Source organism: Dermochelys coriacea, chromosome 1 (assembly GCF_009764565.3).
Source record: "Dermochelys coriacea isolate rDerCor1 chromosome 1, rDerCor1.pri.v4, whole genome shotgun sequence".
NCBI lineage: Eukaryota > Metazoa > Chordata > Testudines > Dermochelyidae > Dermochelys > Dermochelys coriacea.
In genome coordinates, this window is record NC_050068.2 from 245839061 (window position 1) to 245853457 (window position 14397).

Genomic DNA, 14397 nt, shown 5'->3' on the forward strand with positions numbered 1-14397 from the left:
ATGTAACTTGCCTCATGAAAACTAGATCTTCACAGGAAAGGATCTCTATTGTCTTCAAGCTTGAGCTGGTTTTGCCCTGTCAATTTATGTAGGCTGCTCTGTCAGAGTGAAGTCAGCTTGGCCAAGGATTGCTCATTCTGCAAGAGGACTCTGGTGGCTCTCACTTTCAATAGGTTGATGGGCTAGAATTCCTCATTCCTTGATCACATTCCCTAGGTCACGCACAAGAGCCTCCATTAGTATTCATCAGCGTCTTGGGATCCAGGTTGTGGAAGGAACAGATCCATTATTACATACACGGTTTCTGGCTGCCCCTGAGATCAGCTACCTTCATAAATTGGTATTTTTACATACTTATACATATCCTCTTTACAACTGTTCCAGGAAAGAAGCAGTAGGAACTTGTGTAATTTCTCCAGTGGGATAACTGCTATGCAATAGGCTAGAAGTTGCAGGTGGTAAAGACAGACTACATCTAAGTTGATCCAACAGCTGATATTTCATTCTATCCTTTACCCACACCTCTTCTCTCCAATCATCGAATACTCCATGAGTTTAGGCTTTAAACATTTCTGTAATTTAATGTTTCCTGATGGGCTGAACAGCAACCTTCATCTCTTCACAGCTCACCTTTTTGGATAAAAGTTGATTTGCACTGGTTGAAATGAGAGCCATGTTTAAACTTTCAAATTCTGTTACAATTCAAAAACATTGAAGTCTCAAACTAGAACACAAAACATCTTTTCTGGAGGGGATAGGGTGAGGCAGGGAATAAATGAGTTTTTCTTAACTATGAGCAACTGAGTAGACTGCCTTCTGGGATGTATTTATTGCACTGAGAATCCTGTTTTGGAGAACTGGGTCTGCGAATGATGACTGCTCTATCCCCAAAGGAATCCTGGGGTAGACTAGATGGAATATTTTGCTCCGACTTTCTTTACTGCATTCTTCGCTCCATGACTCATAGTATGTAGCAAACCTCTCCAATTTATTAATCAAAATTAAAACAAATACACAATGATCCATCTTCATAACTTTAGCTGCTTTTATTTGAACCATGTGTAGTCGGTAGACTCTGACATTGTGAGAAGAATGAGACAAACACTACTCTCCTGTTGTGCTGTTCTTTGAGATGTGCAATATGCACAATATAGAAAGGAGAAGGTAAAATAGAGGCTTTGGAAAATTTAGTGTGACAGTATGTTTTAATTTGGTATCTCCTTTTGTCACAGCTGCAACCATTTTATAATGTAGAAGTTTTTCTTTCCAATCCTAAGTAGTGACACTCCATTCTTGAGGATATGTTGCCCAATGACCAGAACAGTTTCAGGATTAGTTACTTGAATGTAGTTTATAGAGACTGCACCCTCTGTAATCTTCCGGTACCTTGAAACAAAACAGTAATTACAAGATGAAACTGATTGATTGTTGCTAACTCTCAAACATTCAGTTTAGAAAAAAAAATTACTGTATTGTTGGTGCAGGAGACTGGACAACTTGGGTAGTTCATAATGGAATATGAAACCATTTGCCTCTAGGTCACTTATTCAAGTTCATTTCAGGTCAACATTGACTGGTATCAGTCATGTTCCTAAAGGATACACCAATCCCCACCTCTGGCAATATGCCTTTGCTGAGAGGTGAGGTAAAGGAGGAAACTGACTACTACTGTCTTTACATACATATACAACTATACAGATAAAATTATGGGGTCTAAATTAGCTATTACCACTCAAAAGAAGATTTATGAATCATCGTGGATAGTTCTCTGAAAACATTCATTCAATGTGCAGTGGTAGTCAAAAAAGCTAATAGGATGTTGGGAATCATTAGGAAAGGGATAGATAATAAGAAAATGTATCATATTGCCTGTATATAAATCTATGGTATGCCCACATCTTGAACTGCATGCAGATCTGGTTGCCTCATCTCAAAATGATATATTGCAATTGAAAAAGGTACAGAAAAGGGTAACAAATTGTTAGCAGTATGGAACAGCTTCCATATGAGAGGAGATTAATAAGACTGGGACTTTTCAGCTTGGAAAAGAGATGACTAAGGGGAAATATGAAAGGTCTATAAAATCATGACAGGTATGGAGAAGCTAAATAAGGAAGTGTTATTTACTCATAACACAAGAACTAGGCATCACCAAATGAAATTAATAGGCAGCACGTTTAAAACAAAAAAATGGATTTCTCCATACAACACACAGTCAACCTATGGAACTCCTTCCCAGAGGATGTTGTGAAGGCCAAGACTGTAACAGGGTTCAAAAAAAGAACTAGGTAAGTTCATGGAGAATAGGTCCATCAATGACTATTAGCTAGGATGGGCAGGAATGGTGGCCCTCTGTCTCGCCTCTGTTTTAGAAGCCGATTCTATACCGGTTCTGTTCATTCCCTCTGAAGCACCCGGCATTGGTCACTGTCGGAAAACAGGATACTGGGCTAGATGGACCATTGGTTTGACCCAGGATAGCCACTCTTGTGTGTCCTTAATCATTCATGGCTCTTAATCTGGTGCATTGCACCAGCAATTAATTCACTTATTTCAATATTTTGCTCTAGCCAATCAATTCTCTTGATGGCTCTTTTTCACTTCTTAGTGCATTTGGAATTCATGTGTCATTCCTTTAGAACTCTAGAGAACTTTATGTTCTGGTGCACAGTAAAACCATACCAGACTTAGTTATTTAATGAAATTTAGCAGATAGCAACCCATTCTACAACTCAGATCAATAGTGTGAAGGTATTTTATCAGCACAGTTCAGACCTATCAAATTACTTTAGATTAATTTACAAGTTAAAGTGAAGGTAGTGTGTTGTACAACTTTTACACCTATGCTTTTCTCCCACCTCAGTCTGTAGTACCAACAACTCACTAATTGATTTCTCAGATGGATGACTACTAGGTGTTTTGATATAACTGAAGACTGAACAAAGCAGACCTTCTGTTAGAAATGAATTTCTGGAAGTGTACAACTGCAGCCCATATAACAAACAATTGGAACATACCCACTCGGTCCATCTGGAATGGCATTTGCTTTGTGACACAGGTCAAGTACACTCATTCCAGGTTCAAGCATCAATTCAGCAAATGGAGCTTCTCTGAAAAGTTCCTGTAATTCTTGATCAGACATAGCCTCCAGTGCCTCCACATTGCTGTAATACAGTGCTTTCGTACATCTAAAGAAAATTGTGGTTAACCAGATTAGGGTTCTCCTGTTTTCTTAATTAAAATTTTCTCCCCACCCATCTTTTTACCATAGTAGCCTACTTTCCTGCCCCTCCCCCTCCCCCCCCCCAAAAAAACGAACTGAAACCCTTCAAACCTTGTCAATGCAACTCAAGGATAACAGTATCTGCAGAATTACATGACATATGCCTTTTTCCATTTTGTTGCCCTCCCCTCCCCCACTCAACTGTTCATGAATAAGGCTACGATTTAATTACGGGTACTTTTACTAAAGTCATAGGTCATGGGCAAGAAACAAAAAAGTCACAGCCTGTACCATAAATACCCTGACTGAATCTTGGGAGGGTGGGGGTGAATCTGGAGGGCCCACAGCACCAGCTGCCGGCGGTGTAGGGGAAGCATCCTGGGGGGCCAGCCGCTGCTCTGTCTGCCTGGGGACTGCTGGTGGGAGCCACTGAGCTGTGGCAGCTCCTGCCGCCCCGGCGGCCAGCCACATCAGCCACTGCTTGGGTGGTCCCTGGGGCCAGCTGCCTGGGGCTGCTAGGGCAGTGGCCAGTGCAGCTCCCAGGCCGCTCCAGCAGTGGCTGGCTGCAGAGCTGCTCTAGCAGCAACCAGTGTGACTGTCCCCAGAGCCAGCAGCTTGGGTGGCCCTGGGGTCAGCTGCATTGGCCTCTGCTGAAGTCAGAGCCCTATTCATGAACTATTCACACAGTACCTCCCTCTGGTCATGAAGAGCACTTATCCTAAATAAGCCAGTAATTGGACAGACAAATTAGTAAAACTTTACCTTTTAGCAGATTCCAGACCTTCTTTTCCATGAACAAGCTTAGTTACTTCTGCAGCAAGTCGTTTTTGAGGTCCCCACTTTTCAGGTTCTTTAGCATGCATTTCCATCATGTGCTCAATCTCCGGAAGAGGAAGGAAAGTGAAGAGTTTCAGGTACCTAAGGGCAGGGAGGGAATTATTTTATCTCTACATTGGTCAGTATATTAGACTTCCTTTCTTTCTACCATGCAAATTTAATTCCCTGTGTTAAAATTATTTTAATTAACCCAGATTGTAGATATTCTACTTTTTCAAACCTTTATTTCTGTTTGCAAAGTTAGGACAAACCATATGTTTTCTAGATTATTTTCTCAAGTACATACTCATACACTTTCATGGTGGTGTCCCGAATCCACTTAAAACTCAATGGTCCACTTTTCTGATGCTAACTTGTGATGCATCTACCAGTATGAGTGAATAAAGGAAGTGCTAATGTCATGTACATTTATTAATCTAATGTATATTATTTAATCAATAAAGACTCATTTTCAAAAGAGTAACTGGCATGATGAGAGTGGAAATCCATCTTACTGCATGATTTCATACTGTAACTATCTGTATAGAACATAGGCACATTTTCAGTGCTGCTGTTATATAGAGTTCTCTTGAGCAAATTTTGCAAAAAGTGAGGTTTAAGAAGAACTACTTGCCTTTCAACAGTGCTATCTGGCTGTCGAACAAAAAACTGATACAGCTCAAATGGAGAGGTCCTATCTCTGTTTAGCCAAACTGCATTACCAGCAGACTTTCCCAATTTATCTCCCGTGGTACTGGTAATAAGAGGCACAGTGATTCCAAACACATCTTCTCCCGTCACTCTGTGGAGAAAGAACCACAATGCATTAAGATCATATTGCTTGGTAAGCTTAAATGTAACTTGTACTTGGAACTACTGGTCCTTCTGAGCTGCTTCTAAGCCTTTCACAAAGTAATTAGATTATACTAAAACACATTTTTTTAAAAATGTATCTTGTGAACTCACTGCCACTAAATGTTTGAAGCAACAATATTGGTGGGATACAAAATAAGCTATAGTTTTATATGTAATAATGAGACTATCCACTTAGGTTTTTAAAAAATTAGAAGGGATATATATAAGCCTCAAGCTTCAGGGTATAAGACAACTAGCAGCTAATAAGAGGCAAGGAAGAAACTTTCTCTGTTGGCAGGTTATTCCATAACAGGGAATTTGGCAGGTTATTCTGAAGCACCTGGTTCAGAATACTGCATTAAGATGCACTGAATGTCCATTTTGATGTATTATAGCAGGGGTGGCCAACCTGAACCTGAGAAGGAGCCAGAATTTACCAAGATACATTGCCAAAGAGCCACAGTAATAAGTCAGCAGCCTCCCAGCGCCTCCCCGTCCCTCCTTCCCCATGCCTCCCACCCGCCGCAATCAGCTGTTACGTGGTGCGCAGGAGGCTCTGCTGGGGAGAGAGCGAGGGCATGACAGGCTTGGGGGAAGGGGTGGAGTGGGGATAGGGCCTGGGGCAGAGAAGGGGGTTGAGCACTGAGCACTCCCCGGCTCAGTGGAAAGTTAGCATATATAGGCTCCAGCCCTGGAGTCAGTGCCTATGCAAGGAGCCGCATATTAACTTTTAAAGAGCTGCATGCCGTTCCAGAGCCACAGGTTGACCACCCCTCTACTATAGCGTATTGTAGATGTTCTTGTATGTTCAACAAAACTTGTACAATAACTTTGAATGTTGTCTAGCTTTTTGAGAAGTGCCATAGCAGCCTTTATTTCCATTTCAACTACCAAGACAGGCTAGACCAAGCAGTCTGTTTGCATTTCACTTATTAGTACAGCAGCAACACCCCACTCCCACTGGTATCTGCAGTTGTTCCTTAAAAGCATTTTTCAGCTGCCTTTTCTCCTCTGCTTCCACTTATCTATTGCAGGGTATGCTGCTATAAATCTCACAAACAGTCTTGTATCTTGGAGACAGTCAGAGATGTTTAGAAGCCTCTTCTGTTCTTAACAGGCTAGTTGTTGCCATGATGCAGATTGCAATTACTGAACATTAAGTACCTCCTGGTCTTTTATTATAGATTGTGACTTTAAAAAAAAAAAAAAGTCTGAGCAAGCATTTAAATGCTGCTCCCTCAAAGTCTCTACATCTCAGACAACCTGACAACGGAGGGCTGTACTGTCACCCAGGCACCCAAGAATTGTGTCTACTTATATATTAGAGATGTTAAGAAAAATGATTATTTTTCATTTGTTGAAATTTTGGAAAATATTGACCTGTTTAGCGTTACCCATCCTTGCAATTTTATCAAGTTTCATATCTGATATTTTACTTAATGCCCCAGATGCTGGAGCCAAATGAGCCTGAGACTCTTGGCTTTCATTTAAAAAATAAAAATTTCTAGCCCTTATGGTTACAAGGAAAAGCTTGGAAGCGTGATCCGTGTGTTCCTATAGGCCAAAAAATCAGAGGACAAACACCCACTGTTGTCTTCTTTTTTTTTTTTTTTTTTAAATAATTTAAGCCAATATTAACTATTTGAGGCCTGACTCATTATTTTTGAATACTTGAGCTTGGCCATCCTGAGTTCCTTGCATTACTTGAGGAAACAATAAGGGAAAAAGCTTGACCTCTCCAGTATTTTAATATCACCCTCATCACTGTCACACTTGTGGATCACCATGCGTGAAGCAACATGGTTGACCTTGGGATAGCCATCTCCTTGCTTTTAGATGACAGGTCCCAGCCTGCTAGGTGCCACAGACCACTCGGCACAAGATGGCACCTAGCAGGCTGGGACACGTCATCTCTCAGGGGCTTCCAGTGCCCAGCCGTATGAGAGGAAGCAGTCGGCTATGCTTCTGCAGCCCATGGCAATTTGGGACACGTGGTCTCCCTGAGGCTGTCCATCTCTGTGAGAAATGAAGTGGGAGGCCACGGTGATGCAGCTTGTGCTGGCATCTATCAAGGGCTGTCCAGCCCAATGAGATGAAGTGGTTAGACATACTCGTGCAGCCCATGATGGCACCGGGCAGGCTGGGCTAGCGTCTCTCAGGCTGCCATCCCTGTGAGAGATGAAACTGGTGGCCACGGTGGGGCAGCTCACGTTGGCACCTCAGGGGTTGCCCATCCTGATGAGATGAAACATCTGACCATGCTGGTGCGGCCGGTGGCAGGCCGGCTCCCCTCATCTCTCAGGGGCTGCCCATCCCTCTGAGAGAGGAAGTCAGAGCCCGCTGGTGCAGCCCAGTCACCCCCCTTGTCCCACCGCGCGTACTTGGTGACGAGCTCATGTCCGGACATGATGTTGCCCATCTGGTCGGCTCCCCCGAGCTGGATGCGACAGCCGTGGTGTCGGTGCAGGTGCAGGAAGTCGTAGGCCTGCAGGGCCGGGTAGAGGAACTCGGCCAGGCTCATGCCCTCGGCGCTGCGGAGCCGCGCCTGGCAGCTCTGCCTGCTGAGCAGGGTGCCCATGCGCAGGCGCCCCCCGACCCCGCACAGGAAGCCCACCACCGGCTCGCGCCCCAGCCACCACGCGTTGTCCTGCAGCATCGCCTCGCCCAACCGCGCGCCGCCCGCCGCGGGCCAGAACAGCAGGCGATGGTGCTCGAAGAGCCTCCGCAGCCCCCCGCGCAGGCCCAGCGCGTGCGCCCGCGCGAGCTCCTCCGACAGCGGCTCGCGCTCCTTGGTGCGGCCGCTGGGGTCGCCCAGGCGGGCGGTGGCCCCGCCCACCACGGCGATGACGTTGTGCCCCGCGCGCTGAAAGTGCAGCAGGCCCATGACGGCGAGCAGGTGGCCGACGTGCAGCGAGTCGGCCGTGGCGTCGAAGCCGCAGTAAACGGTCTGCGGGGGCTGGCCCGGCTCCAGCAGGGCGGGCAGCCCTTCCTCCGCGCCCTGCGCCGGGAACACCGCCTGGAACAGGCCCCGCTCGCCCTGCGCCGCCAGCAGCCTCGTGGCGGCCGGAGCCCGCAGCGGCTGGCGATGGATCCGCCGGGAGAGGACCCCGCAGAGACCCGCGGCCCGGCGGCACCCCACTCGCCTCACCGTGGGCGCCGCCATCTTGGCTGGGAAGGGCGGCGCCAGGGACGCTGGGGAAGAAGAGCCTGACGGAAGGTGGGCTCCTCCCCGATTGGCGCCGGGCCGGGCACCGCCGAGGGGCCGGGCTCCCTGGGCCCCGCCCTCTGCGGAGGCTGGGCTCTGCGTAAGAGCGGGGTAGAGCAGCCCCTCTTCCGCCCCTCCCGCGTTTTTGCAGCCCCAAGCGGGGAAAGAGGCGGGCGCACGCACGCTGCCCTTGGTCAAGAAAAACATCCCGTCGTCAAAGAACGACCCTGTGCGCAGCCAGGCTTTGCAAAGCCCTCCCGCCCCGATCAAATCGACCCCCGTGTTCGTCAGGCCCGCCCAAAGGGCTCCTCTTTCCAGGACTCGCTCCCTGGCCAGTTTCATTTCTCCAGCCCCACTTGTTAGTTACAGACGTTAAAATTACTGGCGTTTTAAGCGCTTTTTTTTAAAATGTGTTTCTTGTTCTTAATATTTGGATTCAGTGACACCGCAGTCTGCTTTGGCTGCTATTATTGGGGAGTAAGTGCTAGCTGAACCTGCCAAAGGTGAGAGAAACTCTACTCCGGATAGAAAAAGAGAAACTAGGGTTCCCCCCCCCCCCGCCCCTGGGCCATACCTAACCAAAATGGCGTGGTTCTGGTGCAGCAAAGCACGTGCTTATTTTTAAGTTTGTGAGTGACTTCCTTGAAGTGATTAGGTAAGTACTTATGCGTGTGCTTAAGTTTTAAATTGGTGTCTAGAAAAGGACAGAGGGGTTGCAGACTCTGTCCCTATAGGTACCTTGAGTGGCAGGTGAAATTCTTTACCTACATAAAACGATACATTGGAGGTACTGGGGCATGATGGTGTGTTAAAGAGTTATATTTGTGACAATCCCTTGAAAAGGAAGTATGGAAAGACTCTGTGTACCAATATAAAATATAACCATCAGTGTTAAAAATGTTCAATTTTATGTATCAAATGATTTGTTATACTGCTTTTGCTTTATTATTTTGCAATTAGATGTAATTTGTGGCCTGGGGATGCCTTGTGAATCCTTTCCAATATGTCATTGTAGACTACTGTGAAACTGCAATGCAGTTTTCATAGGAAATAATATCAGCTTTAGGGAGTCACCTCTACTCCTGAATTTAAGTGTAATAGGATTTCACTAACAGTCCAAACCTGGTTGGTGGGCCATCTTTGGATACGCAATCCCATGAAATAGGCTTCACTTATCCCTGCTTCGGTTATCTTCCCGATCACTTTGCTCCCCCTTCCTCCACAAGACATGCTCCAAATACCCTTTTCTTTACATTCCCTGCACATTTCCAGTTCATTTCTTCTGTTAGGTGTTCTCTTTCTACACTTACCACATTTCTGCCCAGGAACTGGGGTCTTTTAGGAATGGGTTCTTCCCTTTTTTCCATGGGAATTATTTCTTTGCTTCTTGCACCATGCTGTCACCTGCCATTTTCTTGCTAGGTGACTCGCGCTTATTCTACTTGGGTATCTGATTTTTTTTTTTTTAGACCACTTGTCAGTTCAGACATTAACATATTGTAGTGAAAGTTCCTTTTAAAAATTCAAACTTTTAATTAGGGTCTTGGGTATTCTCTCTTATGGATACCACAGTCAAAGCTCTATTTGTAGCTATAAGGTTCTTAAGAGGTTTCCATGTCTTCTGAGCCTTGGCACCGTTTTGGTAAAAGCAATTCCATTTATATTCCTTATGTGGAATGGAATGCTAATCAGACTTTTAAAGATTCTTAATCTCTTTTCTGAGGGAAGGCAAATGATTTATAGTTTGTCTGTACTACCAGTTACATGAATTAATGAACTGAACTGCACTTTGCCATGCTCTATGTTAAGCTTTATGGCAGGTCTGAATCAGGTAACATACTCTATCCACTCAAGTCATTCTGTGGGCTTATCAGATTGAAAATTTTATTGAAGGCTGAACTTAGGTATTGACTTTTTTCTCCTTATGCTGGTTAGAGCTTAACATTTTTCAAAAGTTTGAAATTTCAATAAACGTTTTACAAATGAATTTGAATTTGTTTTTCAAAATATTTTCCTAGTTTTGCCTAGTTCTTATTACTGGTTCAAAATAAGGCAGCTTATAATACATTTTCACAATGAAAAAGAACAATGAGTTACTGTGTTCTAACACCAAACAAGGAAGCTAATTAGAATAGGAAAAACAGTATTATTCCTAAAGCTACCTTGTCTCTACTTCAGTGTAGAACTTTCTTCACTCTTCCTCTTGGCAACTTCCTGCTACAGTTTTAAAGAAATAGTGTACCTATCCTTATGGTGAAGGTAGTGGAGACCTTTTAGGAAAAATACCACACACTTGCACCTAGTGCAAGTTGGTGTTTTCCTTAGGCAGATATAATTTTAATGGATAATAGATTTGTCAGAGAGGAATTCTGAGTAGTCAGATGGGAACTGAAGTTCAGAGGCAGGCAATCTCCTCTTCAATTTGATGGTGGGATTTTAACAGGGGACCCCTGCCAGCCTTAAGAGCCCACTCCAGCAGGCTTGTATAATTTTTGGTGGTGCCCAGAATGGGTCCAAGTCCCACCCTGCCCCCCAGCTGCCTAAGGTTCTGGAAGGGAGTTTGGGTGCAGGAGGGGGCTTGGGGTTCAGGATCTTGGAGAGAGTTTGGGTGTGGGAGAGGTGCAGGCTCTGGGAAGGAGTTTGGGTGCTGGGTGTGGGCTCTGGGCTGGGACAAAGGGTTGAAGTGCAGCCTCTGGGTGGGGAAGGAGGGTTGAGGTGTGGGAGGGGCTAGGCCAGGGATGAGGAGTTCAGGGTATAGCAGGCAGGCTTCCCCAGGGCTGGGGGCCAGAGAGAAGGACTCCCCCAGCCCTCTCCCCACCAGCAATCTCCACAGGAGGGGGGACCCCTCCCCAGCACAACATTCAACCAAGCCCCCCAGGCTGCTGATCAGGAGGTCCAGCCAGGATAAACCTCCCCCACCCTAGAGTTGGCTCAGAGTCACCTGCTGGGAGCGGGGGTGGGAGACACACAGCTGCCATGTGTCTCCTCCCCACCTTCCTCCACAGGCACAGCAAGCTGCCTCAGCCTGCCCCCGATGCTGCTCCCTTGTAGTGGACTGTGGCAGTGGCCATCGAGGGAGTGCAGCAGGAGGCAGCTGCTCACTGCCGAGGGTGGGCAGGGACAGCCAGAGGAGGCAGGTGGGGCTGGGGGAGAGCCCTGGCCCTGAACATTAGTGGAGCCAGGCCCCGAATTTGCTGAAGCCTGTGCACCACGGGCCCATAAAACTCACTGCTCACCAGTATATCACTCCATAGTCAGAAGTAAGGAGCTAGTCACTTGCAAATTAACATTAAGGGGGCGGGGGGGCATAATTTTTTTGCTAGAGATGGGCAAAGTACAAAATAAAGTGCCCTCTGGTTCATCATTTCAAAGGGCATTTTTGGAGCTTATCTTCATACCCTGCACTAGTCTGGTCAATTTCCATTATTGACACAGTATGTCAAATAGTTGTGACAAAGCTCTGTCCTTGTCTCCGTGGGTCCTGCATTCCCTGGTGGATTTCGCTAGCCTCAGAGGCTCACTGTGACCCTCCACGTAGCCCTTCTCTTTTTAGGGGCAAGGGTTATAGCCTACTGAGCCATTTTCATCATAAGCTAGCAAGGGAAGTGATAAGAAGCTATCCTCCCTCACACAGTCTCTGTTGTCTCAGTAATTAATCGGGGGGGACCCAGGCCTGCCCTCTACTCTGGGCTCCAGCCCAGGGACCCTAATAGTAACAGCTATGATAGCTGACTTTTTTGAAACAGGACACATACAATTCCCTGAGCTACTTCCCCAGAGCAGCCCCCACTTTTCTGAGATCCACTTCACCCTTACCTCAGGGCCTCCTTCCTTGTGCCTGATATGGTGTGTACTACTCAGCCTCTCCAACCGCACAACTTCCTCCTCCAGCTCCTGACAACCCCCTTGACTACCTGGGAGGTTTTTAACTAGTTTCAGCCAGTCCCTGATTGGCTTCAGGGGTCCCAATCAACCCAGCTGTCTCCACTGCTTTCTGGAAGGATCTTAACTGTCCCCAGGTGTCTTGATTAACCTGGAGCAACTGCTATTTGGTTACCATGGTAACAGGGATTTGTTTAGCCTGGGGCTAACATATCTGTTTCTCACTATTTTCCTATAGCCATCTGGCCTTGCCCCTTCACATAGTACACACAGCATTATGAAATAGGATTGAGCTATTACAACATCATCAGGAAATAGTTTGTGATCACGACAAATAAATGAACTGAAAGTAGTTTTTAAGTTTCACTTCTGCTCTTTAAAAGCCTTTTAAAGGTCTGTGAAGCAAATGCTCTTAGTAATAGAGAAACAGGTAAGAAAAGCAAAAATTTACTCTGATATTAAATGGCTTTTTATTTAAGTGTTTAGAATACACAAAGTTTCTTTCAGTCACCAATAGTTAACAATTCCTTTTAAAAAAAAAAAAAAAGTAGAAATTGGTGTTAATTACACACGAGAAAATGGAGACGACACACCAAAATGATGGTGCAATATTTGCTGAATGTGTTTCTTCTACGTTGTGAGAAGTTGAAACATCAATGTTATTTTTCAGAGTAGCAGCCATGTTAGTCTGTATCTGCAAAAAGAACAGGAATACTTGTGGCACCTTAGAGACTAACCAATTTATTTGAGCATAAGCTTTCGTGGGCTACAACCCACTTCATCGGCTGCAGTATGTTTGAATTAATCCAATTACAAGGAAGGGCTCAATTCTCTTATTTTTATGAAGGTTTACTTTGCTGGCGAACAGTATGAGGCTGTGATATTACATGTCAAAATTTTCTGTTCATGTACCTTTCATTCATATGGAGGAAAAGGGTTTATTATACTGTTTTAGAACACATTTGTAAGCACAATGAAATTATATTTTTTCATATATGTATGATTTTGATTCTGGACATAATGATACAATCTTTCTTTACCACAGTGATATCAGATGAAAGAAAGAGGAAGGAAGGAAGAAATTCTTAAATATTTTCCAAAGGAAGAGACTTTTACAGTCAGACATGGAACGGGGTTTGTATATCTCTTGGCTTACGTTTTTGAGGTGATTAATAGAAGAAACTGGTACCCAGTTAAAAATATTTACACATTTGCAATTGGGCTCTTCCTCGTAGATCTGATGTGCAGATCCCAGCTGCTTATGGACATGCAGGACATTTGTGGCAGCTCAGGTCTATTATTATTATTTATTGTTTGTTTGTATTGTGGTAGCACCGAGGGGCTCCAATCATGGATCAGGATCACAATAACTTCTTGCTGCTCACCTGTCGATGGTGGCTATAGAGGAAATAATAGTAGGGATGTACAACATCATGGAAAGGGGCTCACAGGCCTACATGGTTCTTGGTAGAAGACTGGGGCCTTACTATTTATAAAGCAGTGTACACAATGGGTAAAATATGGTAAACAAAAGATAGTCCACCCAGCCTGAGAACTATGCAGTTAACGAACAAAGTGATAGGTACCATTGGTAAGTTTGATGAAAGATGTAGAATATTTGTAAGAATCAGTTTCCAATGTAATATTTTCTATTCCACCCACTTTTTCCTTTATAAATTTTTAACCACTTGCTCTCGTTTGAACAACACTGAATCACTAATCCTTATTTTTTTTTAAATTCTTTTTTATATTTGGCGTGTGTATCTCAGTACTCAGAATTGCACTTACTTAAGACCCAATCCAACATCTGTTGAAGTCATCTGAAAGACTTCAACAGTGTTGTGACTGGGCATCATCTGAGGCAAGGCTGCACCTCTTGGACCTGATTCCCTACTCCGTTACACTGGTCTTATCCAGTGTAACTACATTCTGGTCTGTAAAGTTAAATGGATAAAACTGATGCAGTGGAGTGAGTATCAATCTTGTGCAGAACAGAGCATTCTGTATCTAGCAAATTGTCCCACATAATGGATTATTGATGTTTTGGTAAATATAAGAAATTCCATATAAAAATTGTTACAAATAATGTAAAGGTTGTAATGTGAAGTACTCAGAATTCAGCAATGGAGCTATGCCAATTTACATCAGTTGAGGATCTGGCCCATTATTTTTTCTGTAAACTCCTGCCTCATCCAGTGTATAGGCTTGTTGGTGAGTAGTGAAGAAAGCTGGAGGCTTTATTTACCCTGTTTGTTTGTTTTTTGCATACATCTGTGTAAAACCAAAGAACTCCAAAACAAAACAAAAAACCTGGAAGGGTCAGCAAGTCCAGCTTCCTGTGCTGAGGCAGGACCAAATAAACCTAGACCATCCCTGAAAGGAGTTTGTCCAACCTGTTCTTAAACCTCCAGTGGTG

At 44.7% G+C, this 14397-nt stretch overlaps 2 protein-coding genes across 11 annotated transcripts in view; one reads left to right on the forward strand and one right to left on the reverse strand.

The window, feature by feature from the left end:
- Positions 1 to 1186: 1186 nt before the first annotated feature.
- On the reverse strand, positions 1187 to 8328 carry YARS2 (tyrosyl-tRNA synthetase 2). The gene is made up of 5 exons (XM_038383668.2): positions 7276 to 8328; positions 4674 to 4841; positions 3986 to 4141; positions 3018 to 3188; positions 1187 to 1386 (listed from the first exon to the last, which is right to left on the reverse strand). Exons 1-5 carry the CDS (start codon positions 8304 to 8306, stop codon positions 1227 to 1229), a joined length of 1686 nt encoding a protein of 561 aa, XP_038239596.2. The 5' UTR covers positions 8307 to 8328; the 3' UTR covers positions 1187 to 1226.
- Positions 8329 to 8529: 201 nt separating this feature from the next.
- The window catches only part of LOC119848137, an 89259-nt gene continuing 83391 nt past the window's right edge, over positions 8530 to 14397 (forward strand). For 6 of the 10 annotated variants that reach the window (XM_043518437.1, XM_043518441.1, XM_043518426.1 and 3 more), the window contains exons 1-2: positions 8530 to 8602; positions 13027 to 13115. In XM_043518437.1, coding sequence (XP_043374372.1) covers positions 13106 to 13115 — 10 coding nt within the window. In that variant the 5' untranslated portion in view covers positions 8530 to 8602; positions 13027 to 13105. Of the gene's footprint in view, positions 8755 to 12246; positions 12412 to 13026; positions 13116 to 14397 lie in introns of those variants that run through there. The other 4 variants (XM_043518417.1, XM_043518396.1, XM_043518434.1 and 1 more) reach the window with 3 other exon arrangements.